The sequence below is a fragment of the Salminus brasiliensis genome, chromosome 6 (genome assembly GCF_030463535.1).
Source record: "Salminus brasiliensis chromosome 6, fSalBra1.hap2, whole genome shotgun sequence".
NCBI classification, from domain to species: domain Eukaryota; kingdom Metazoa; phylum Chordata; class Actinopteri; order Characiformes; family Bryconidae; genus Salminus; species Salminus brasiliensis.
Genome location: NC_132883.1, coordinates 33,429,746 through 33,457,629, shown reverse-complemented (window position 1 = coordinate 33,457,629; position 27,884 = coordinate 33,429,746). Strand labels below are relative to the sequence as shown.

The 27,884-nt window shown below is 37.7% G+C and overlaps 1 protein-coding gene across 1 annotated transcript; it reads right to left on the bottom strand.

Moving 5' to 3' along the window:
* Positions 1-933: 933 nt before the first annotated feature.
* LOC140557570 (guanine nucleotide-binding protein G(s) subunit alpha) lies at positions 934-27,627 on the bottom strand. Its single transcript, XM_072682101.1, has 12 exons — positions 26,085-27,627; positions 16,857-16,929; positions 13,410-13,464; positions 12,846-12,965; positions 11,029-11,126; positions 10,476-10,530; positions 10,276-10,349; positions 8,576-8,634; positions 8,267-8,387; positions 8,022-8,152; positions 6,147-6,214; positions 934-3,603 (listed from the first exon to the last, which is right to left on the bottom strand). The coding sequence occupies exons 1-12, from the start codon at positions 26,221-26,223 to the stop codon at positions 3,457-3,459; spliced, it is 1,140 nt and encodes a 379-aa protein (XP_072538202.1). The 5' UTR covers positions 26,224-27,627; the 3' UTR covers positions 934-3,456.
* Positions 27,628-27,884: the final 257 nt, after the last annotated feature.

Sequence of the window (27,884 nt, the reverse complement as noted above, 5' to 3'; positions counted from 1 at the left end):
TCCTAAACAATTGACTTGAAAAAAAATTAAATGCAAGTTGAAAGATATTGCCATTTGGAAACGTACCGTACCTTGTAGAGTTTTGGACATCTCAGCTTCTGATGGGAGCCACTGTATTTTTCAAAAGTAAAACATCATAAAGCAACTAAACAAAAATAATAAAGAATCAACCAATGTACCATCAACTACGTTTGTATGTTGGTCTCCAAGCCCATCAAAGACACAATGCCAGGATGGGTAAACAGTAATGACAATGAGACAATGTGCAATACCTGCAATACCTAACAGATTCTCAGGCTACAAGGAATGACAAATCCTGTGTCCTTGCAGTGTGGCATATAAACCTCATGTACATGCTGGTGGGAACTTTTCATCGGTGTGTCCAATTACTGATTTTTTTTTTTTTTAAGCTTGCTTCGGTCATCTGTGCTTCTCATTGACTCATGACATGTTTAAGTATCCAGTATAGCGACCTTTTCACACATCACCCTTCTAATAAATGTAGTCAAGTGAGATACAAACGGTGAGGTCTACCTCAAGAACAAATATTACACTTTGGAAAAAAGAAAAGACCCCTCACTTAGACAAAAGTACCTTTAAACAAGGGGGAAATAAAAGAGGAAAAAATAAGAATGGTTATTGTAAGTCACATCTTGACAATTTGCTACCATCTAGTGGTCAACATTAGGTAAAGCCTCTATTTTCCTTGGCAAATGTTCTAAAGTAGAATGGAGGTCCACAAAGTCCACTAAACTGAACTGTGGTGCCATGCTATAAATGGTTTATACTGTACATAAAACACACCTGCTATGTCAAAACAAAAACAACAAAAAAAACTGTCAACATAATACCTGCTACCGTTTTTTGGTGAACCCTCTTTTCATGGCAGAATTCCCTTTCTGAGACACAGCCAAGAATGACTCAAAACAGAGCTATTTTTGTTTCTTCTTTAGTTAGGAAAAAATGAAATTAATGTAGAAACAAGCCAGGTTTTGCATTTGGATACCCCTCCCCATACCCTTTAACCTTAAAGCTAAAACTGAAATAAAACAGTAAGGAAGTACCCTGCCCCCCCTCCCCAGGAACAGGATTGCAGTTGCAGTAATGCACAGTAACATGAAGTGCACAAATGGGTGACGTTTCCTTGATTCTATTAAAGCTGAAAAATTAAAGTTTTGTTTTTACATCCATACTTGTTCTAATTAGTTCTCTCTTTTGGGGGGATATGGATGCAAAACAAATTGTAACACATGAGAGGAGCGTCAGCATAGGGAGAGGGGGAGAGGGAGAGAGAGCGAGAGATAGATAGATAAAGAGAGAGAGAGATAGATAGAGAGAGAGAGCGAGAGAGAGTTAGAGAGAGAGATAGAGAAAAAGAGACTGAGACTCATGGTGGTCAACTGATTCCCCATGGAAAGGGTGGCTAAGACCAGCGTTCCCACTACAGGTAAAGGTGGCCCAAATCCAGTCTTTTATTATGTGTGATTACCTTTTTGTGTGGCTCTGCGAACAATAAGAAACACACTATATTCTGATATATGGAGTTCAAATGTGGTACTGAAATCTGATGTGGGAAAAGAGACTTTCAGATTAGATTTCACAATAGAATTCTGCTTTGCATCTTTTGTGTCAAAGGACAAATACGGGCAGTGTAAACAGACACTACCTTAAGGGTGAAAGTATATGATAAATTACTAATTATATTTTTAAGTAAGAGAGAGAGAGGAAAAAGTCCCATTGCTAGCATTCTTCTTTATAGCAGGTAAAATATACATTTGATCAACTTTCACTATTAAAACAAGCAAAGAAATTCACTCTTTTCTGTAAAGGTTGTTTAGTGTCTACCATTTGTACTCCACATTTAATCCAGCAGTTCGCTCAGCTGATTTTGAATTTACAGAGGTCTATTCATCTTAATGAAAGGGAGAGGGTAACCTGTCTTGCTGAATTAGCGAGCTGGGCAATGCATTGTTCTTGCTTGCATGCGGGTCAGTTAAGGAGCATGATCTGTTCATGAGTGTCTAATGTCAGGTCCAGGCCAGGTGGCAAAGATAATGAGAACAACCAAAACAAATTTAATTTAGACCATTTTTACCTGCAGTGTGAACACAGACCAAGAGGCCAAGCAATACAGCGCAGAGACATACCTTACGCCTTTAGCTCTTTTTTTTGTTCTTTTTTTTTTTTTTTCTTCTTCCTTTTTTACACGCAGTGTTGTGATCAAGGCACAGGGATCTTCTACAAGTTTTTTTTTCTTCAATAAAGTACAAAATAATACATTTTACAGTCTGTACAAGAATAATAGTCCAGCAGTAAAATAGAGGGGGAAAGAAGAGGGGGGGGGTTGAGAGATAGAGAAGGGGGGGGGTGAATAAGACAGGGAAAGAGAGGGAAAAGAGGGAGGAAGGGGTGGGGGCAAGAGACAGAGAGAAAAAAGAAAGAAAAGAACTGGAAAAGGAGGGCTGGGAGGATGACAAGAGACCCAAAAGAAATATGGCAGAAGGGAGCAGTGTTCCATTGGCAAGAGTCTTCTTTCCCTCTTTTACTAGAATTCTTTTTTTTCCAGAGGCAAGAGTGCTGTCAATCAAATTATTTGCATTAAATTAGATGATCAAAGAAGGGAGTGGGGGGCACGGAGTGGAGAGCTGTGATCATTCTGACGTTTTAAGTTCATCTTTCCAAAAGCACCTAAACAAGTCATGTGACAAGGTCATGTCTCAATTGTCCCTCGTTTACCGCAGTCTATCCTGCTCTCTCACAACTCTGTGAGAAACCATCAGTCTCTGTAAGAGAGGAGGTGAACAGATAGCCAATCAGAGGCAACCAAAGCAGATCCAGCCATTCAGAAACAGCCAGGCACAGTCATGTGATACAGGACCAGGGTCATCACAAATCAGCCGTCAACAGTACTGCCGGGGGTTTAGCTGTGTGTGTACGTATGTACGTGTGCAGGCGTGTGTATGTATGTGTGTGTGTATGCAATTTGGCACACACCCTGATCAAAGGGCGAGCTAATACGAGAAGTAAAAATGAGAGAAATGTGAGCTATGTTTTTGCAGGTGTATTATTTTACGTCAGGTAGAGCTATTGTGGCTATGTTCATCTGTGTGTTGCATCTACTTGTGCAAATGATCGAATGAATTAACTTAGTCTCAAGGTCCGTTTGCGTGCAGTCTTAAAACGGGGCTGCTGCGTCAAATGAATGCTGCATCATTTTTTTTTTATTCATATTTTTGTTTGTTTTTGGTCCCCTGACAGCATGGTTCTCCTGGGCAACAGTGTACGTGTGTGTGTGTATGTTTGTCTGTATAAGGGGCCCAGCATAAGAGCAGGTCAGCAGGTAACGAGAGTGAGTCACATCCTCTCCCTTCAGACCATCAGCTCTTAGGCAATCCATCACTCGCAACCTCCTTCAATCACAAGAGCTTTTAATGTCTGTCGCTCAAGATCCTCCAATCACAAAAGCTCATACTGGCGGAGGTGCATCCTCTGGATGATGTCTCGACAGTCGTTGAAGACGCGGCGGATATTCTCCGTGTCTACTGCACAGGTGAAGTGCGGGTAACAGTAGTGCCGGCCGTCTCCACTCGCTGTGCTGATCCTCTGATGAAATAAATAAAATATACATGAGGGGAAAAGTCTGTTTCACTAGAAAAACTGCAAACTGCTACCATGGCACAGATCACTAGTAAACCTAACCTGACCCCAGTGAGGTGTTTAAAAGGAATAGTTTGGGTAAATAAATGGCAATTTAGTAAACACAATATCTGGATAAATACATGGAAACATTCTTTTATTTACTTCAGATATCCATGTGCACAAGGAAATTAAAAAAGGATGTACAAACCGGATTCCAAAAAAGTTGGGACACTAAATAAATTGTGAATAAAAATGCAATGATGTGGAGATGGCAAATGTCAATATTTTATTCGTAATACAACATAGATGACAGATCAAAAGTTTAATCTGAGTAAATGTAAAATTTTAAAGGAGAAATATGTTGATTCAAAATTTTATGGCGTCAACAAATCCCAAAAGAGTTGTGACAAGTAGCAATAAGTGGCTGGAAAAAGGAAATTGAGCATATAACGAACAGCTGGAAGACCAATTAACACTATTTAGGTCAATTGACAACGTGATTGGGTATAAAAAGAGCTTCTCAGAGTGTCAGTGTCTCTCTGAAGCCAAGATGGTAAGAGGATCACCAATTCCACCATTGTTGCGCAGAAAGATAGTGCAGCAATATCAGAATGGTGTTACCCAGCGTAAAATAGCAAAGACTTTTAAGTTAACATCAACCGTGCTTAACATCATCAAAAGATTCAGAGAATCTGGAACAATTGCTGTGCGTAAGGGTCAAGGCCGGAAAACTCTACTGGATGCTCGTGATCTCCGGGCCCTTAAACGTCACTGCACCTCAAACAGGAATGCCACTGTCAAGGAAATAACAGAATGGGCTCAGGAATACTTCCAGAAATCATTGTCAGTGAACACAATCCACCGTGCCATCCGCCGTTGCCAGCTGAAACTCTACAGTGCAAAGAGGAAGCCATTGCTAAGCAAGCTCCACAAGCTCAGACGTTTGCACTGGGCCAGGGGTCTTTTAAAATGGAGTGTGGCAAAATGGAAGACTATTCTGTGGTCAGATGAGTCACGATTTGAAGTTCTTTATGGAACACTGGGACGCCATGTCATCCGGACCAGAGAGGACAAGGATAACCCAAGTTATCAACACTCCGTTCAGAAGCCTGCATCACTGATGGTATGGGGTTGCATGAGTGCTTGTGGCATGGGCAGCTTGCATGTCTGGAAAGGCACCATTAATGCAGAGAACTATGTTCAGGTTCTAGAACAACATATGCTCCCATCTAGACGTCATCTCTTTCAGGGAAGACCCTACATTTTTCAACAAGATAATGCCAGACCACATTCTGCAGCTATCACAACATCATGGCTATGTAGGAGAAGGATCCGGGTACTGAAATGGCCAGCCTGCAGTCCAGACCTTTCACCTATAGAGAACATTTGGCGCATCATAAAGAGGAAGGTGCGACAAAGAAGGTTAAACAGATTAAACAGTTAGAGGCCTGTATTAGACATGAATGGGAGAGCATTCCTATTTCTAAACTTGAGAAACTGGTCTCCTCTGTACCCAGACGTCTGTTGAGTGTGTAAGAAGAAGGGGGGATGCCACACAGTGGTAAAAATGGCCTTGTCCCAACTTTTTTGGGATTTGTTGACACCATGAAATTTTGAATCAACATATTTCTCCTTTAAAATGTTACATTTACTCAGATTAAACTTTTGATATGTCATCTATGTTCTATTACGAATAAAATATTGACATTTGCCATCTCCACATCATTGCATTCAGTTTTTATTCACAATTTGTTTAGTGTCCCAACTTTTTTGGAATCCGGTTTGTAGTAAAAGGCTGTAAAAAAAAGAAAGAAAAAAAAAAAAGGCTGGACAGACCTTAAACATTTGAGGTACAATTTTAACTACATCATCTGCATTCCACTTTGAAGCACTATTCTGCTTTCTAACTGGGTCAATATGTGCAATGACAGAACATGGTCCAGAGTTAAAAGAAGGTCCAGATACTCATTGTTGTCCATTCTGCTCTGCAAAGTAGTTTTGTCTATTGAATAGTTATTGCAGAAGTGTTTTTCTAGAATTAAATAAGTCATTATTTGTCTGCGTGCAACAAATGAAGACCTAATGCGGAGATTTATGAGAACTTACTCGCAAACAATAGCATTTAGCTTCTGTTCTAAATTAAAGCAACAAACTTCAGATACCAAGTGTGTCTTTGCTGATTGACTGCATCTGGGAAAAGATAATGTCACATATGCCTTGATTGTCCCTTCATACATTTTGTTTATTTCTTAACTCAAAAACAGAAAAAATCTGTTTTATTCTGTTTTCTGCAGAAAAATCTGTTGAACAAGAGTATTCTAAACCTCCAGTTGATACCTTATGTTAGTAAACAAGGTGATTTTTTATAATGGTTTTATTATAATTATTTTTTGTGATTTTTGTTTGGTTTTCAGATAGAGCATGTAAATAAAAATATATAATAACTAGTTATTATAAATAAATGACTAGCTAGTAAATAGTTTTTTTAATGGTTAATACCCACTCACCAAGAACTCATCTCGGATAAAGTATTTCGCCCTTGTGACTCGTGGATCTTCTCCTGTCTCAGGGGATGCTGGAGAAAGAAGTAAATGTTATAATGCACATCATAACCCCCTCTGCTTGCAAATTATTAATATATGTTCATAGTACAATTAATTGTTCATGAATCTATAGAATTTGAGCCACTTAACTTACACAGTTATTTGTATCATTATTTACATTTAGTAAGTCACAAAATACAAAATATGCAAGATAAACATTATGTTGGAATGTAATTATTATTGTTCAGCCTTTGTCCTTTTTTTTGTTCAGGTTTTAATCTCTATATAGAAATACTACACTGCTACTAGCTGGCATCTCCTTATATGTTTACACAGGCTTAGCCACAAGGTGGGGCTATTTCTCTCGTGTTCTGAATTATTCCCATCGGGCAAGACCTCAGGCCATACCATATATTGAAAGATGCAACAAAATTAGACTGTGGGTGTGATGTCAGTGTTATTATCAGTATATTTTGCAAGTGGAAAGCTGCATGTGCTTTGGCATTTGGTTTCTTTTGGTTTACAATCAAGTCCGTTTTCTTCTGTTATTTTGTGTACTGCACAGGTGGATATCGGAACTAGAATGACAGTTAAAAACGATAAAATAACACTGTTAAAAATAATTTACTGAAGTCTTGGTATTATTTATTGGACCAGATTTTTGCTTTGTGTAGAGTACAGGGATATACTGCCTCCAAAGCAATAAAACAGACTTAATAAAAAGAGGAGTGCCCACAAACACAAACACACTTTTTTTTAATACAGTAAGAGTTTCTCCTTGCATACCTCTCATCAGTTTCTTTTTGATGGTAGACACTCTACTACCTTGACAAATGGTCTGTGGCAAGAGTTAACTGTACCTGTATTTCATTATTGCTTGAGACTTGCATCTTGCTGCCTGCTCTTGGGCCTGACCATGTTGACAGTTGTTTCACTTGTAACTGACCTGGCAGACAGTGGAACTGCTCATTTCTAATTGGTTTGAAATGATTCCCCTTTCCAGATTCAAATGCATCTACAACCTTCTTTCTGAAGTTCTCAAAAAGCTTTTTGAATCTCGCCATGGTGATGTCACTACTCACTTCAACAATCAAGAGCAAACCAAACTAAATGTCTGGGGTTTAAATACAACAGGCTCCTACAAAAACATTTAAAGTAGTAATAAATGTGAGGGTACCATCTTTTTCCTCATAAGAAAACTGCATACTTTAACGCGTTAAACGTAAAATAATCTTACCAAGTTTGGCCCAACTTCTTCCTGTAGGTCACTCTCTTTACAGAGCCTATTGACGTATTTATGGTTTATTTAGCAATGTAAACACAGCCTCTTTACTGTTGAGCTCAGAGTGTACATTACATTTTATTTATGCTAAAATATGGATAAACTCATTCTCTTATCCCTCCCATGTCGCTCATCGCTCTCTTAGCTCAGCTTAACCCAGCCCAATGACTGATCTACCCATTAAAATGTTTTATTTTTATTTTGTTGAAGCATTTTCTCTATTAAAGCTTCTGTGTCTAAACTTTGTGTTTGAGGCTTAAGTTCTCAAAACTACACAGATATTATAATAATAAAAGAGAAAAGGGTTCCGCTAGCCAGTTTTAGACATATTTGTTCTCATGTCCCAAAAACTCAAGGACATGCCAGCTAGCATTTTAACGTGTGATTAATAATTATTAACCACAAAATATTGTTGTGATTACTATGATTAAACTCTTTATTTGCCACTACAACATGGCTCTTAATATTGGTAAACTTAAGCAAAGGTCATGGACATTTAGTGTGTACATATTATAACAATGTGTAGGCATATATGATATTGTGAGAAAGTGCCTTACCGTCATCTGGCGTGGTGTAGCGAGCAAACTCTGGAAAATATTCCTCAATTTTTGACTTTCCTGCCAAGACCTTCTCAGCTAAGAGGTCTTGCTTATTTAGAAAGAGAATTACAGAGATAGTTCGCAACCATCTGAGGAGGAAAAAGTACAGAGCAGAAAACAAAGTTGTTTAATCGAACACTGCTAAACAACAATGTTGTCTAATGACTGTGTGCGTCTAGCTTTACATGCGTTTGCATTTTTACCTGTTGTTCCAGATGTTTTTGAAGAGATTAAGTGCTTCTTGTAAGCGGTTGGTTTGATTGTCTTCTCGAATGACCATGTTATAGCTACTGCTGGCCACCACAAAGATGATGGCAGTTACGTCTGAGGGGAGGCAAAGACAAAAAGAGAAGAACATAAACCCCCCCCAAAAAAACTAGGACTTATTTTAGTGAGTTTCCCTTTATATTATTATTATTTAAAAAAAAAAAAAAAAAAAAAAAAAAAAAAAAAAAAAGTTCACCCTAAAACATAGAGATCCCTAGGTAAAGCAGAATATGCCACGTATTTACCATTAAAACACTGGATCCACTTCCGTCGCTCATCCCTCTGGCCACCCACATCAAACATGCTGAGGGGAGAAACAGGCATTTTACGCATAACATTACTGTGAAGTAATATAAACAATGTCAGCAAAGCAAAAAGAGTCTCTGCTAAATCTTTTACTTAGACTTAGAGGGTCTTCACTTAAATATTTAAAATCTATTTTAAATTAATTTACAGACATTAAACTAGTATTGAAGAGTGATAAAAGACTGGGGGTATGTGGGCAATCCATAACAATTCGGAGAATGCAGCACAACCCGCTACGGATCTATAGGGCATCATTCCACAGGTGTCTACTACACACACCTGTTGACAACCAAAAATGTGTTTTCTCTTCCTTGCTTAGGCCTTGAAATCCTGTTCACCATGACACCATAGGCTATGTAAAAGACTGCCAGCCAAAATCTGATTTTTGGCATATATGGATTACATCCAGATTGATCAGATACTCTGGACAGTCAAAAACCACATGGAATAAATTTTTTGCAATTCAGATCCAAACCAAATTTAGAGGTGGTTTGGAATGCAATTACAATTAAATTTCTACATGTCTGTCTCAGTCTGGATGGTCTGTACACTAAAATCGAATTGTTAAGTCACTTGCAATACAACCAACAACTGCGTCAATTACAGAGAGAAGGAAGTGCGGGATTCAAGAAAAGCACCACGGGCTAGTTACTGACACTCATGTCATGACCATAGCACCAAAGGCAGACAGGTTTGTGATGTCCAGACATGCAAATCTGATCTAATTGTTTGCAAATAACAGTGTGGACGGTCATTTCACCAGAATCAGAAACAAATCCGATTTGCCTGCAGTCTGAACACAGTAATATTAAACTACTAAGTTAAACAAGAAGCATTGTTGACATGGTACAAAACATAGTACCCCTTTTATTGCCCCAATAGGAATAAAACATCAGTTTCAGCTGGGCTTTTGTTGGAAGTGGTCAATGATTTTAGTATACTGCAAAAACATGTCTTGCCTACATGAAAATCTCTTAAAGAAAAATAAATATTATTGAACACAAACCTGGAAAAACTGAACATAGTGACAGTTTAAAAAAAAAAAAAAAAAAAAAAAAAAAAACTGTACATGTAGCAATTGCACCACTGATCAAGTGCAATGACAATTTATATCTTAACTGCAAAGAGACTTTATGGCGAAGCTGATACCACACAAAGTTATTTAGTTTTACTACAGTCTTTTTCTTTAAACCAGACCGCAAACAGCACTAATGATGTAAACTGCTGAGATAAATTAGCTTCAACAGCCTGACAAAAACAGGCAACTATGATAAATAACAGTAGCAATCAGACTGCTGATAACACTTTACATCCTTATAGTTAAAGATAAACCAATAAGGTGTTTCTGTGTTCCACGTTTATCTATCCAATTATCCATTCTTATTTTAATGCCCTACATGATTCCTTTTCTTCTCTTTTTTTAATATGATATTGAAACTACTTCCATACACCTCATCATTTAACAATATCACAGCTTCATGTGTACACTCAGTGGTCAATACTGTCCCAGGAAAGTTAAATACATATCTACATTCTACAGCTTATGACAAAAACTGCTTAGAACATACAACCAATACATAGAAGCTGTGATTTGCTTTGCTTTCCAATAATTGACAAACATGATCCCTTCACTACTTACTGGAAATTCACTTTGTCCACTTGGAATCTTGTTTCAAATATACCAGAGGTGAGAACTCTGCATCTGAGAAGGTCCTACAGGAGACAAACGCAGAAAATCAGAACAAACACCTCCTGGTCCAAGCAAAGCATTTAGTCGTTTCAGCTTTAGCCAAGAAAGTAAAGTGAGGAGCAACAGCCTGAATGTGAGCGGTCACTCACCTGGTCAGATGGTGTGTAATCACTCTGCTGAACAATGTCTATTTTGTCTAAAAAGCTGGGACACACACACACACACACACACACATCAAATTAAATAGAAAATTAGATATGTAAATCAGCTCTGTAAATCAACAGCCAAAAATATTCCACAGAAGAAAAAAAAAGTTACTTTTAAACAGAAAAAACAGCCAAAGAATGACATTACAAAACAATTATCATAATCAGCTTTTATATTTGTTGATTTTATTTGCATAGTTATAGGACAGCAGTATATGCAAGAAAAGAGCATTTACAACATCTGCAATGTTTCACCATCTTTTAATCTTAAATTTTGCACGGCTCTCTGAAATACTTACCTTTCCTGTAAGTATATAAAAAATATATAATAATAATAAAAATAAATAAATATGCAGGTCACACTTGCATCAGAGTCGAATTTCCAGATTCAAATAAAAAGCCCTAAGCCACTGCGTGAATGTGAAGATACCACTCACGCTGGTATGTTTAAGTTGCAAATATATAATAACATTGCGTTCACAGACAAGGAACTTACTACTGTGCGCAGTCGATCAGCTGATACTCATTGGAGCGCTCATAACAGGCCTTCACTCCTTCGTCCTGCCACAGAGTCTTTGCATGCTCATAAAACTCCTGAGGGTGGGGTAGGAAGGAGAGAGATAGAGGGGAGAGGGGGGAAGAAAAAAAAAAAAAAAAAAAAAAAGAGAGAGAGGAGAGAGATTGTCTATTAAGAATCTCATCTGTGATTAAGGCAAATCTCTTTGTGTATCTGTAATTAAGGCAATGTTCACACTCAATATTTAGCTACAGCATGATGGACATCAGCCCCAAGTGCAAGAACAAAATCACATCCATCTTGGGACACACACAGCCCCAAGTGCAAGAACAAAATCACATCCATTTTGGGACACACACACACACACACACACACACACACACACACACACACACACACACACACACACACACACACACACACACACACACACACACACCAGATTTAGCCATCACTACCAACAAGTACTAAACTTTCAGTTAAATCAAGATAGCAAATCAAAATACACTTAGTCACGCACATATACACACACAAAACAAAATCATATTATCTGGGCCAGGAGAACACCCTCTATCCCTGATAAAGCAGGCCTGGGCCCCTGATCATGTGTCTAGGAGACAGAGGACTCCTTTATGGGTGGTCACATGCCATCTCTACACTAGCCCCATGCTGCACTGATTCCAGCTTGTTGTACCACTATTTACACAGGGCACTGCCCGTCGGCACCTGCATCAATGACACACTCAGTCTCCTCATTTCTGTTTCGCCCACTGATCCAAAGGAACTTTTACATAAAGTTTATTTTCTGTTTGCTACAAAAACAAAGAACATGTGGGAATAAAGAGACATCAAACTGATTTTTGTACACTTGGCTTTATGTACTGCAAATGCATTAAATGTCATTTTCACAAAGCCAAGAAACAAAAGCACAGCTTAAATTCACATTTGATTAATCCTTAAAATGAATTTTGGGTGCACAAAATAATTAAATTAACCTGATTAATTAATTATGTTCTTCTTGTTTTTTGAGTGTTGCCTGAAGTCAGGTCACATGTAAGGCAACCAGAAAAGTCATACAATGTTTGCTTTGAAAGCAACTCTTCAAATTTTAAATGGTATGGAAGTAAGACAGATTTTAATATTAAGTAACCGTCTTCAAATAGGTGCTTGACATAAAATAGGTGACTTGCAGGAAAAAAAAAAAAAAAAAAAAAAAAAAAAGTGTCTTAAACTGAATCAAATGTTCGGTTAATATTGTAAAATCTTCATTATAGAAGTTACAGTTTTTAATAAAACCTGATCTCCTGATCTACACGGATTATACACATTGCATCTCATTTGTACACAATCAGAGTCAAGCCTAGTAGACATGTTAAGCAATATGCTTGTTGGTTGTGCGCATGTGTAATTCTATTGGGGACTGTACACAGAGTCTTACCCAGAGGACTATACCAGCCTTGAGCACTGCAATGGCTATAAAACCCTCTGGGGCTGTTAATGAGCAGAGGGAAAGATACCAACTTTTCATTATCCTTTTCACTTTAAATCCCTTAACCACTCAATTCACACATAAGGTAAATCCCAAAGGTGCTGGCAAATATAGCATAGCTGTATCCCCACTGGGTAGGTTTTAACCAATCCAATGTGACATTGAGCATAGATCAGCAGCTACCAACAACTACTTATAGGGATTTATAGGGATAGGCTATCAACAGATCATACACAGAAGTCTGGTATAGTAACATCTATTTATACTACTTTTTTCCTGCTCTGTGAAATCAAATAGCCATACTTACAGATGTGAACTCAAAGTCCTTCTGATTGGTTAAGTTGAGAATGTACTCAATTCGTCGTTGGTTTTCTGGACAGGCCAGTTGGACAGGCGGAGTCAGAGTATTCATAGCGGTCACTATGGTCTTAAAAAAAAAGAAAAGGAAAAAAAAACACCACTTAACATATGTATTATTACATTACCATCAAAGAAAAAGTCAATTATACTATTTATAGCTAACCAAGACAAAGCAGAAAGCTTTAATTTTGTTTAAATAGCAGAACTAAGAATTACTGAGATTACAAAGATAATTCTAGCATATCGAAACTAGGCTGAAGTAACCTATTGTAATTTCAAATATTTTAAGCAATACTTTAAAACCATGACTGACTATTCAGGTACTGATAACCACAGCCCTATGACAATTTATACTGACTGGTGTATTGTATAATTAACTGTTGAAAGATGTCTGGAGCACCACAGCACAATGTTCACACACAAAACTCTACACAACCGGATTTGTTTTATAAAATCATACTAATTATTTTCACATTTAAACATCAAATAGAAACACTAAAAATCCACAGACCTCTATGGCCTCTTTTATATTGTTCTTGATGTCTTGAATCTTCTGTTTTTTCTCTCTACAAAAATAGACAAAGATAGTCATGACTTCAATTACATCTCAATCAGGGTTTAATCCTTGTTTGAAAACCACACAAAAGATTTAAGACCAATACCAAAGCTCAGGATGTTTGAGTTAACTTTTTCTTTTTCCACACGGTCATTGAAGAGAAGGCTCCATATACATTTTTAACATGACTTTCATCAATAGGTCAGAGAGTTTGCACACATATTTGAATGTGAGAGAAGAAATTCGGGAGGAGAAAGGTAGTAGTGATAAAGGAACCAAGAAAGTTTGAGTAGACATCTCAGAGACAAAAAGTGATATCTGATTTAATATCCTCAGCAGTGTAGAAAAAACGTTTCATTATAGAAAACAAGAACATATAACATAGCACATTAAGATTTTTTTTTTTTGCCATTACAAGGTAAACTTCTTATGATTTAGAAAATTCCATGATTATGTATTTAGGATTTATGCACACCTTGCATTACTACTTAAAGGAGAATTCCACAATTTCTTTACAGCTGTGGGGATAGGAACCAGGGTTACAATGTCTACAAAGCAAATATGTTTCTTTTATTTACCAACCAAAAAAAATGTACCTCTTGACCACAAATGGCCACAACTACCATAAAACCTTTAAAACTGCATAAGGTAATTTGTATTTGTGGCAATTTTGCCATATGCATTTCTGTGGGGCATTAAACTCTTTAGATGTTTGGCTCCCATCACCACCGTTGAGCAACTCCGATTTAGTAAGTTTCTTTAGAACAAGCTTTCCATATCACACCACTCTCAATGACAATTTACATTGTGGCAATTTTATAATGCAGAACATTTGAAAAGTCTAATGGTTTGTATTCAAACATCTCTGTTGGTAACTAACATGTGTAGGATTAATGTAATAAGTGTGGTTTAGGCACCAATAGGCGTACACAATCCTGGTAAATGAGGATACTTGTTATCCGACGGACAAGGCAGACAAGGCCAAACAAAGAATTGGGTTTCAAGCCTATTTTTCTAAAGAAAACATTGTGCTGAGTCTTTGGTGACTTTTTATTTATTTATCTATTCTTTTTATTTTATTTGAAATACACCTGTGAAAACTGTACACATATTTTCTCATTCGCCAAAGTATAATCGGCGTAAACAACAAAGTCTAGTAAACACTATTGCTAACTGTTAGCCATGGATAAAATAAGAGAGCCAGGTAATATAGGTTAAAATTGTGAATGAGACATCTTCATTGTGGAAACATCAGCCTTTTTCCCCACTGCAGGGTTAAATGGTTACTAAAGCAGTGCTGATATGGACCTGTTAGATTGGTTATGTTTCTTTGTCCATTTGCTGTTTTAGTCTTACACTACAACGACAACTAGGCTAATATTGTACTAGCTAACTAAGGCTAGCCAACTCCTGGAGGCCGTAACTCATCTGTTAGCCTTGTGTAATTTGCACACATAAAATCACACTCGTCTCAAAACATGCCAAGGAGGCCAAGGAGTGTGTCCTGGCATTTTTGCCTCGTGAAGGTAACACTAGCTTCTACTAAGCGTGCTTAGACTTAGACAAGCGTCCAGGCTTTTTTCTGTCCTGGCACCAAAGTGGTGGAACGAGCTTCCCCTGGGTGTCCGAACGGCCGAGTCCCTCGCTGTCTTCAAACGCAGACTGAAGACCCACCTCTTCCGAGAGTACTTGGACGAATAGTTCTATGGTCGCCTTATTGTATTGTGTTTAGCAATGTCTAAGCTTAGAGGTATCTTTTGAATTTTTAGCCCATTCTAACTAGCGAAGGTTTTCTTGGGTAAATAGCAAAGCACTCTGTAAGTCGCTCTGGATAAGAGCGTCTGCTAAATGCCGTAAATGTAAATGTAACTTTATTATGCTACAATGCACTACATTGTACTTGTCGCCACACTAATGAAGAGCGTTACAACAAACAAACTAATCTTAAACTATTTAGATACAGTCTCCATTATTTTCTGTACTGGAAATATGAAGACCCAGGGTCTAGCATCACAAAGGTGTCGCATATAATGAACCAATCAGAAGATCCTTATACCATTAAGTCCTCATACCGAACAGGTCTTTGTACAATTAAGCTAACCATGCTGAGAAAACCAGGCTCAAGCGTTTCTTGCCAAATCATGTCCATGTGGAAAAGCAAACGGAATGGTTACCCTCCTTGCTCAGAACTGTTTGGTCCTGCAGTGGAAAAGCGGCTATGAAGACCTGGTTGTTTCAACACTGTTCGCATAGAGTGAAGAGTTTGCAATACGATGAGATCAGCAGAACTGACAAGGTATCTCTGTAGCAAAATGATTAACATGGATGAAGCAGCAGTTACCAGAAACCAGCTACCACTAGCTACCAGCTACCACTTCCCTGTTGCTTCTTTGCACCAGTTAAAATCAGTGTCTGCTAGTGAATCAACTCCAAGGGCTTGGTAGCATAGCAAAAAGCAATGTAAAAACAGGTCTGCAATCTACTATCTAATAAACTATCTATCTTTCCCAGGCAAGCTAAAATGGTGCATAATTAACACACCTGCTTTTTTTATATAAAATATTTATATATATTTTTTATATGTTCAACTGTGCACACTTTCTTTAAAAATGCTAATTTCTGTTACCCCTTCAACAGGAATTACTATGTTGATTAGGTATATTTATTTATTCTACTTTAAACATACAATTAAAAGCTTGTAACAGATATTAAAGCAAAAAAAAAAAAAAAAATTATTTCAAGACAACACTTGAACAAAACATGAATTTACAATGAGTACTTTTGCAATGCAGAAAGCGAAGAAAAGGTGCTTCCTCAGCAGTAAATAAATAGCAAAATATATTTTTAAATACATGCTCCCCTATATAAGCATTGTCACTGTGAAAACATTAGTAAAACTAATCTCTAAAAGACAAAGATACAGATAAAACCTTTTTATTTGATAATATTCCTTTCAACATTCAAAGAAAGAAGGTGCTAGCTAGCGGACTGTACCTAGAGGACACTACCATCATCCATTAAGAAAAGTTTATAATTTTTGTTAGTGCCAACTATGCTAGGCTCTCCTGTGAGGTACTGCACTGAGGTAAACCAGCCATTAAAATCAGTGCTTATTTCCCCCCCCCACACAAGCCCATCATAAAAGAGAAAACAGCACATTGCTTTAAAATATTAAAGAAAAAAATAGTAAAGAAGTGTTTATTCTTAACTAAATCAAGTCAGTACTGACTATGCTATTATGCTATTCATAATAAGACATTTTGTTTAAGGGTGCTACATTTTTGCATACAACTATAAACAGCACACTGTTTTTGTCTGACTGATAAGGACTCAAAAAGGCACGTAAACGCACAGATCACTCAGACCTACACACATACATAACATGGTTTCATCAATACTCACTCAGCATTGAAGCCGTTAACATGCAAGATCCGCATCTGTTTGACAATAGTGCTCTTCCCAGACTCTCCTGCACCTATTGAGAGAAAGACAGACAGAGAGACTGGTGATGATCTAAAATACATTTAGGCAATCTGAATACTGTAAACTCTTATAAAAGCTTTGAATAAAGCCACAGTCACACTAGACATTTCCAGTTCGAATTGCACTGTGAAATGGGTATGACTATGGCTGGACAAGAAGCCTGGCCCCAAATAATACTCCATTGTGGTGCAGTTACCAAGCTAAAGTTAGTCAACTCACCAACAATAAAACAATCATATCAGACAAATGTATACTTGCAAAAGCACAGTGCTGTACACACAGTCCTAGCATGAAAAACTGCAGGTTGCTGACATGGTTGGTGGCAGAGGAGGGCAGTGATGTTTGTGGATTAGCTGCTTAGTGATTAGCTGAGGCGCTAACTTCGAGCCAAAAAAAAAAAAAAAAGTAGGCCAACTTGCTTACCATAAACAGTGGACATGGGGGGAAAAGAAGTATTATATCAGGTAGTGAATACCTCAGTTGTAGTGCAAGTGTAGATATCTGGTGTGGCTGGTGGCAGTGGGGTGTTAGCCAAGGAGCTAACTTGCATGAGACTGCAGCTTGTTTATTGCTACCATAAAAAGTAAAAATCACAAACGTAAATGATAATACAATCTCTGGGTATGAAGTCTCTCTTTTATGTGTTTATTTATAGCCAGTACGGAAGAAATGGTCATGCTTAGACACTTCTAAAATTAGCGTTTCCTCCATTTTGGGTACTCAGAGCAGGGCCTATTCAGAGGTCAGCGCAGCCTAAGCAGCAGTGTTACTTGTTGAGAACATGATTTTACATGTCAAAACGTTTGCCAAAGTTGAACTTGAAGTTGGAATTTCAGGCGAAATCTCTTGCTCTGAAAGTTGCTGATGCGCAATCTGCCCCTGCTGCAAATCAATTAAAACTAATGCAAAAGGAAAGAAAAAGGCTCACAAAAATTACCACTTGCTAGCACTGTCAGACCTTTAGGCTAAAACATTATACATGACAGGTCTCTTCAAATGTATTAAAATATTAATCATAATAAAAAGAAATACCACACAAGAACCTCTCCACCATGAACCTTATAGAATAAGGAAGGAGAAAAAAATAAATTGGTCATTCCTTCAACAGCATTCATTTAAATTACTCTACTGGTGCCTCCAATGCATCCACATTGAAACATTTAACCTCACACCAAAAGTTGGTCAAGCTAAAATACTCCACATAACAAGGTTAGTCTCAACAGTGTTCGAACCATGTCTCACAAACTAAACACTTAATAGAAACACAACCGTAAATATATTGCAATTTTATTGTGCCAATACTTTTCTACTATAAAAGTACTGAGCTCAAAACATCTTTATATCATATGGAAAGATGCACTCTTTTGCCTTTAGCAACAGACAGAAAAACATATCCTATACTAGAATCATATCAATATCAGCAGATTTTTCTTTAAAATGATTATTGGAATCAGACAGGCATTAGGATTTGACCAATGATTCAAACCAATATTGGACACATTTATTGTACTCCAAAAGCTAACTACTGTGCTAACTTAGGCTATGTCCAAGGTACTAGACAAGCATTTGAATGGTGTATGAGAACTAATCACTGGGAAACCCAAAACAAGCCCACCATAGTTGGAGGGGAAAATGAAGTAAACCTGGACATCAATTGTACCTAAAAACAGTTAAACACCTTTTCCTCGACTCTGCATTCTTTGGTATGCTGATTTATCCTCTACCAAGTGTGTGATTTGAACCTGTTGTGGTGTTTCGCATGCTGTCCAACTTATAGTCAACTAGCACTATCTACCTATATTTAGATAGTGCTAGTTGACTATAAGTCCAAGTGTGGCAAAACCTGTCTAAATTTGTCTTTCTTTTACTCCCAACACTAGACGCTCTCAGACAAGGTTTTATTCTCGACACTTGTTTCGGGGACTCAGCAGTTAGCCAGCAGCAGCTGATACTCAGATAATCGGTGGAACTGTAGAGGAGCTAGCTCAGCAAAGGATATCTTAGAGTGGGCTACAGATCCAAAACCATGCAGAAAACCCCCCCCCAAAAAAAACAACACAACCACCCCAAAACAAATAAACAACCTCCCCACCTTCAATTTAAGCTTTTAGTGAGCTTAGTAAGCATTAGCTTTGTTATTCTGCTAACAAAGCTAATGCTAAAATAGAGCGAGTTGTGGTGGTACAGAAGCAATGTAAAAGTAGAACCATTTAGGCTTACCCTAACCCACCCCCCGGAAATACCATATCCTGCAGAAATCATTTTGAGATTATATGAAGTGGATACCGCACAACCCTAGAAAATACTATGAACAGGAATGCTTTATTAAAACATTACCAATAGCATTATGTCTTCTCTCCAACTGTTCTATTGCTTTTGACTCATGTCAGTGAACAAACTCAAAAACATCACTGTATTATAACGCACCCCCACAACAGATGCAATTCCTGTATTTTTTCCATAATCACTTTTGTTTATGTTGCAAATTAATGTTTCACTGCATTATGGGTCAAAAAAATGTTTTTAAACTCATGTCTCACTAGTTTGTCCTTGGTGTTGTTGCCTGTGCTCACTAGCTCTGCTGGTGGGTTGAAGTCATACTGAAACAAGCATTTATGCTTTTTCGTTAGCGGATCCTTTGTGAAATTTGCAATATGCGTGCAAAACAAAACAAGCATCGCTAACAAATAGAACGTCCTTCATGTTTGTCCATCACTCTCCTCAAAGCCGCAAATCTTGCTTTCAAATGTCCTAATGAACAGTCGGGCACATTACAACGTGGTTTACACAAACTATTTTGCAATAATGTCCGTGAAACAGTACTTATTCGCACAGCATTAACAGTTTCTGTTGATGTAATCTGTGGAGTTATCTTGGGGTTGTTTTACTGTGATGCATGTGGGATCAACTGTTTCCAAACACTGGCAGATCGAGAGTTTGCAAAAAATTTAACAAGATTCTACAGTGTTATTCATCATTATGCTTTGCAATCCATTCTCCATGTTACATTCTCAACTGCTACATGGAGAACTCAAAAAACAAACAAAAAAACAAACAAACAAAAAAAAAAAAAAGCCAAAAGCCAAAGCACAAAGCACAAACTGTTGGGAGTGGAGATGCGAATCTAGGACACCAAGGATGTAGCCATGTAGTTGCTGAAGATAGCTTCTGGTTAACAGAGCAAGGCGGCTGTTCTAGATGCCCAAATAAATAAATAAATAAATATTCAAGAGAGGTTGGTGACAAAATTAAAATGACCCATATTTGACTTTTCAGATGTCTTTAAAGGGAATCTCTCGATATATTACAATTAAAATAGAAATGGTTGGGACATGAAAGCGGTCAGTTTTTCTAGGAGTTACAGACAAATGCTGAGACCCTCTTTATGAAAGAGAGACTTCCCTCTAGAGCCTTGCTACTATCTGAGCTCCAAGGACTACTATGAATGGACAACAGTGGAAGTCAAAAACTGCTTGATTTGCAGCTACCGCTTGAAATCAAGCAGTTCCTTGTGGTTAAAATTAGATTGTTTTCTTTGGTTCCTTTGTTTGGTTTACTTCACACTTAATGAATATGAAAAGAGAGCTAGCAGTTTTAAGTTTGGTTATGAAAGACAAACTGGTTCATAATAGGACAGATAATGCAGAGGAGTAAATCAGATCAAATTAAAATATCATCCATTTCATCAACCCAGTTTAAAACACTGCAAACATTTATGAAAAAGAGTTGAGCTCATGTAGCTTTTCCACAGGAAACCTATCTCTCAGAATGGGAGCATTAAAATAAAGTAGGTTTGGTTTTAAATATGAAATCTCATCTTGCAGTTCAGGTCACAAACAGGGAGTAGCAATTATGATTAATAAAAACAAATGCCATTTAAGAGAGTGACCACACCCCACGCATACTACCCTCACTCACATTCTACACAGTCTACTCCAGAAAAGACCCGTTGCGATAAAAAAAAAAGGGGGCAACAGGCATGAGTGGGAAGACTAAAAAAAATAGTAAACATTGATATTTCAGACCATTCATTGATTAATCTTGTGCATCTGAGCTATTAACCTACATTTCTAATGTTCTAAGACAACAACCAAAAACAGTCCTACATGGAATAAAATTGTAATGGGGAATGTCGACTTTGCTTTGGGCCATTGGCAAAACAGTTTTGAGGGATAACATTATTGCAATGACTTTAGTAGAAGCAATAGGGAATCATTTTAAATACAGTTTAAAATGACCAGAGGTGTGAAATAAGTGGAATATTGCTCAAATCGTGTTACAAGAAAATAAATCCAGAATAAAATTAATAATCTGCAAAAAGAAAAAAAAACAGAACCAGAGATACAAGCCAGGAAGTAATTCAATGAAACCGTTAAGAAAGTAAGAAATGGATTTGACTGAGATTCTAGACACATCTCAAACATAACTGCAAGTTGTTTGGAAGAAAAAAAACAAACAGAATACAGCCCTATAATAATAATAATAATAATAATAATAATAATGTCCTAATAATTTTAGTCCAGCCTGGATACACATTTCTGCATCTTGCTATTGCAGATGTTGCCTCATGTTGGTATATACATCCATGGTTATTTTTTATTTACATTGTTTTGCTTCACCACAATGACAACTGGCCATTTGGTCACATGATTCAAACATTCAGGTGCTAGAAACTCATTCGTGCTACGGTAATTTAATTGCTGTGCGGAGTTTTAGCAATGAGGAACGTTATGTACCTGAACAGAGCTTTTGACAAACAGTTGGTTTTTGCTATAAAGAAGAAAAAATAATGAATCCAATCCAATCCTGCAACAAATGTATACTGTGTGAAGTCATGTTTCATCATGTGGGGTTTACAGTTGATATATGAATCTACTAGTGGTGTAACGTATCACAAACTCTGGAGAATTTATTTTTTTTGAGTAAGGGATGCGGTCGTTTTTTTGGGTCAGAAAAAAAAAGAAAAAAAAAGAAAAAGAAAAAAGAAAATACGGAGACAAATGCAAGACACGTTTTCAGGTAAAAAGTATTTTGTGTTACTGCTTTGTTTGTATCAGTTACTTATTTTGATTGTTATATAAATACAGTATATGATGCGATTGAGTACAGTGATTGCCTCTCTCTCTGCCACTGTTTTTCTTTCAGTATGTTACAAATTATTAGTCATTAGTCAAATGACAATAATATAAAACTGCTCTCCATTGACACACCAAATTAATGTCACTGCAAAAGTGTGACCGTGCTCGCCGTGTTGCCTTCTGGCTCTCGTGGCACAATGTTTACAAACCATAACGGTTTTATCCACGCACTTCATTCACATGGCGGACAGCTGCTCTGTCTGTATGTTTTCACTGCAGCTCTACCTCCAGATTGAGGAAATGTATGTCCTTTAATGGACATTCAAACTCCACAGCAGTAAGGTTTCATTCTCAGAATGAGAAATCATAATGAGAAATCATAGCACATTTACAACATTAGAAAGTAGTTAAAGCGCATCAGTAGACCAAAAAAAAAAAGAATCTTAATCTGTGTATTACTAAAGACACAGACACCTTCCACTGCAGTGCTTAGAAGTAACTGGAAGCTAAATAATCGGAGAGGTCAGTCAGGCTGAATTATAGGACATTAAATAATATCAAAATGCTCATTTGAAAGAAAAAGAAAAAAATGGAAAAAGGTCACATTATAAAAACTATTCTCAAAACAATATGATTTTACTACAGTATAAATTAGAAGCACATCTTACCTTAATAGATAATACAGCATTATTTATAGTAACAAAGGTCAGAACGGATCAGAATCAGATGATATTCAGCAACAAGGTACAGGGATCAGGACTATTGGGTAAATGTGAGCAAATGGATTGGGAAGTCCCTAATTGCTAGCCTACTTCAAGTGTTTCAACATAATTAATTTGTTATATTTTTTATTTTTTTAAAACTGCATCCTTTATTTCAGAATATGTATTGGAACAGATAAAAAAAAGTATTGTGCCATATCAACTTACATGGCTATCTATGCTGATAATCAAGGAATGTTCCAGGCCTGGAGACGGTCATAGTCATTGATGTCCATAAAATAAATAAAAGCTATTTTGGCTTGAATTAGAATGTGCTTGAAAGTCTAAACAAAGTGCTTTGGTAATTCATTCCAATTTTAATTTTTAACAGGGTTGTAACAATAGTCGGTGTACATTCAAGTCACAATTCTGGGTTCACAACTAAAAATTTAAATATTTTGAACAAAACGTTAGTGAGGAACGAGTACTGTATCCAGTTGTTGCATAAAATCAACTAATGAGACTAGAGCTTGGAGATAAGAATAGTGTGGTTCAAGACAAATCTATAAACATAGTGCTTTTTCTGTTATTATGTTAGCTGTATCTAGGTTGTTGCATAATCTACTATTAAGACTAGAGGTGCGAAGAGGGTGGAGCAAGAATGTTGTAGGTTGTTGATTTGGTGTTCACACAGTGCTACCATACATATAACTGACAATGTCTGTTCTACATGATTTGTCGTCACATCACATTGTCAAAATTTTGCACACATTGTTATCATAGGTCTTATTACAGACAGATGTATTGCAACAATTTAAAATGTGATTTAAAAGATCTTCAATTAATGTTTGAAAAATATTTAAAACCAGTGCAATTGGTTATTAAATGCATGTGTGAGTGGTTGAATAAATTGGTCCTTGCTTGCATGTTTTGAAATGGTTGCTTAATACAGTGATGCCACAGACTTGTGATTACATTTTGTTAAAATATATAACTTGTCAAAGTTTGAAGAAAGGCGAGGTCTATGTAGAGCTGGACAATATGACTATTTTACTGTATCGTGATAAAATTTATCATGGTACACAATATGCTTTTATGATTATATTGTGAATATTGTCAGTGCTTAAAAAAAAAACACTGATTAACTGCCCGTTTTATTCCAAAATGTAATCAGTCTTATTTAATTAAATAGAGTGAAGCATATTTTAAGTTAAAATCATGGCACTCTGTAAGTTAGTATTTGGATAGCATTTTTTACGCTGTTGGTGCATTTTTCTACATATTATAATCACAAAATATTGTGATATAACGAAAAAAAAAGTCTTTAAATATCATGATAGAAAATTTTCATATCACCAAGCTCTAGTTCTATGTACACATACTAATCAATATTTACCTATTAGAATCTGACAAATTGCCCACTTGTTTTTGGCAACAGTAAGCGCTATATTTTATATTTATACAATAAACTCCAAGACTATTTGTACCCCATGCAAGTATAGGATATAGTATAGGACATAAAATCGTAAAGAAAACAGAACCTGGTGAATCACAACAGCCTCAGCCTATGCAGTAAAATTGCATGATCAGCAGTAATTTCAGAACTTCACAGGCATGTGTCAGGTAAGTTAGCTTTGCGGGTCAAACTACAATGTAACTTGTTGGGGTCAGGAGGCTATGGATTTATCCTCCTTTATTGAGCCTCACTTCTAAGGGCCCATTCATTACGTTTTCCCCCACAAATTAACAACAAAAAATATGGGGGCCTATAAATGTCCTCTTAAAAGACTATGAAGACAAAATCTGAGTCAATCCTGGATGTTTTCATATTGCAGGAAAAAGATCATTTAGAAAAAGGAGTTTCTGTTCATAGTAAAAAAATTACCTCGCATGGCAACCAGCATTTTAACTAAGTTTAATCAGTTTAAATACTGAACAAATTTCCATTTAAATCATTAAAATGAATGATTTTTCAAACTGGGTACATTAGTAACTAAAAAAGGAAATGTTACATCTTAATTGGTGAGCCAGACTTTACAGAACAATTACATTGAGTTCACGTAACTGACAGAAGTGTTTTCTCCATTCACTCTAGTTCATCTGTTGTTTCTATGAACGTTAAAAAAACTATAAAAAATCCAAAACATTAAAATGTTTTTTTTTGTAAGAAGAAGAAGAAAATTTGGCTGGTGTGCTCTGGCAATAAGATTCTACATTCCTACTGGACAGACAAGTACTTTTGCTCATCATCACCAGTCGATCAGAGCCATCGAACATGACTGTTTATAAACATGGTCACCTTCAACACAGTTCAGTTCTGAAAGCCGGGCAAGAAAGTTAAAACAAAGCTACACAGCAAGACACCGGCTTCTGTTAACTGTCCGTTTTATTATCATCAACGAACGACAGAAGTGTGCCACTGAGCAATAGACATATGTATCCGCAATAGAGAGGAGCGGCGATGTGAAAAATAAACAGATAAACAGGCTCTTTCAGATACGAATGCTCGGGGTTACCCCCCCCCCACCACACACACACACACACACACACACACACACACACACACACACACACACACACACAGCTTACAGACGTAATCCAATTTATAAGTATTCATTTTAAAAGCGGTCAATTGCACACTGAAGAAACCTTTTGCTTTTTAAAAGCGTTAATTTGATCCACATTGGTCAGAAATGTGTTATTTTCGTGTTATGGCGTTTTGTTTTCCTCTGTTTTCGACATCAACACGACTTCCGCTCAAACGGAAATACACTACCGGTAGGCCTACGCGTACAGCTAAGCTATAAAACGCCGAATCGGTAAATGTCCAGAAATACAGTTTTAATAACACAATTAAGACCGTAGAAAGCCCAATACTAATCTGATTAATTCAGAGACATGGCTAAACGCTGTGGAGGTTTCGAGTGCCCTGAGTGAGATACAGGTCTACAGACAGAGCGATACTTCCACATTACCAGTTCAACAAGAACACACCCACATGCCGATACATGTCGCACATGTCGGTGTGGGATCAAGTCCGGCACAATTAAAACCACACCAACATTATTTTACAGCACAATAGTGTTAAGGGTGTTACAGCGGTATGGGTCATGAAAAACGATCTCCTTTCTGACGTTACGGCGCCAGATAGGTAAACAACCCGGTCGATACAAATACAAATAATAATAATCAACTGAGACTACAGTTTTGACACTGAGGCTAAAATGTGGGCCATATTTACAGTGCATTCAATGTTTGGATTGACAGACAAAAACACCAGCGAATTCGGTCCACTGCTGCAAACTAGACCAGTGTTTTCACAGCCACGGGCCTTAGAAAACCACCCGTTTCCCATTTTAGAAACTTACCTAAAAGTAGCAGCCTGTGCGTGGCTCTGTAGATCTGCTTGTCTTTCTGAAGTTGTTTCTCGATTTTCTTGTTCGCTTCTCTTTGCGCCTTCTCTTCATTCCGCTGATCTTCGGTCTTACTGTTTCCCAAGCAGCCCATCTTCCCGCGAAAGAAAGGTCCAGGGGAGAGGGGATATCGAAAAATAAATAGATAAAATGAGCTATTCTAGATTCGTCTGATCCACGAAATGGTTCGAACTGTCGGCGACATGTAGGCTATACATCTTCCAAGTCGTCCCAATGCAGCCTACCTCCACTGTTATTTCAGCGATGACATTGATGTGTAACTAATAAGTTCATTATACGCGTTTTTCATAGCTCTGGGTGAAAGGGGAGAGTAGCCGACTTATTTTTTATAACAGCGATTCCTCTTAAACGTTTGGGTCGGTATCCGCTTCTTACAAGCTAAAGTTTATGTCCTAGACGAAGATGAAGGTTATTATCCATCCATACATTGATCACTTGAGGCCTCCACCCTCAACTTTCCAATAGCGAGCAACGAAGGATAATTTCATGTCACGAAGAGGATTCGGCCTACGTACTGGAGCATCCAACTGGAAGAACTGCCCGTTTGGATTTTTTGTGCAACGCTAAGTTAAACGGAGACGGCTCCTGTTTAATTCTTAACATTTCAACACCGACAAGGCCGTGTTGCTCCTCGTTTCCTAGTCGCAGCCCCGTTCCACGCAGAGTCGGCCCTAGCCTAGCTTAGCTTAGCCTAGCTAGCTAGACAAGCGAAAATGATTTAAACTACACGAACTGAATGCGTATCCTTTTCTTGGTGTTCATTATACCCCAAAAGCTGAAAATCCGTTAAAAGGTCACGTAATTTGCACTACGACTCCGTGTATGTCGTTCAGCGTCGGGGAAATAATTCAGTTTTTTTCTTCCTTTCGTCGTTTCTGCGATGGCTGCTGCTGCTGCTCTATGCTGATTTTCCCCCAATCCAAAGGGCCTTCTCGGGCTTCTCTTCAGATTCAATACATGTACGTCCTTTCGCGTCGGAAAGCCTCCTCGGTGGAGCCACTAATAGCCCGAAAACAGCGGCTGTTATGATCTTACTGCGCTAAAACGGCAAAACGACACGATTCTTGCGGCTTTCCCCCATATTCTCACAGCTAACCGCCTCGTCCACTGACAGCCTCAGCTTTGTGTTCTTTCAGGGATTCGAAGTGGCTGCGTTCGCGCACGTGCACGAAGACTGGCGAACAGAACGGCGTTCGTCACATTCCTCCACTTCTGCCGTGGAAGTCCCTCGGCGAACGGGCTGATATGCGAGCTCGGCGAAAAGGCTGTATTTTCTACGCTATTCTCCCCTCTCTTTTTTTCCTCCAGGACCAGGGCAGTGAGGATAGCCAGCACTGAAGAGGTGGGGTGGGGCAAACAGCTCTCGCTGAACCCTGGGAACGGACCGAATCACATGATTACTTCAGAACGTCAGCGTTCTGAAATTCTGCGGAGAAAGGCGCCCTCCTCGAGGCCAGGCAAGAAACACGGGGGGATGAGTGATGAAGTGTGTGTGTGTGTGTGTGTGTGTGTGTGTGTGTGTGTGTGTGTGTGTGTGTGTGTGTGTGTGTGTGTGTGTGTGTGTGGAGTAATCCCAGTAGACAGTGGTGTTTTTGTAGGGATTGTTAAATCCAAAAGCCTTACTTTACATAGAAAGATTGAATGAGCGGTTTGTGCGGTAGCTAATTTACAGTTTTGGCAAAGGAAAATAAACAAATGGCAGGCCTAAATTCTATTATGTGTTATGCTGTTGTT

Bases quoted from the DNA above. Each gene is read 5' to 3' on its own strand.
- LOC140557570 (XM_072682101.1), bottom strand. From the start codon at position 26,223: ATGGGCTGCTTGGGAAACAGTAAGACCGAAGATCAGCGGAATGAAGAG. The intron at 13,465-16,856 runs GTGAGTATTGAT...CTATTTTTGTAG, and splicing joins GTTAACGGCTTCAATGCTGA to AGAGAAAAAACAGAAGATTC. The intron at 10,531-11,028 runs GTAAGTTCCTTG...TGTGTGTCCCAG, and splicing joins CTGATCGACTGCGCACAGTA to CTTTTTAGACAAAATAGACA.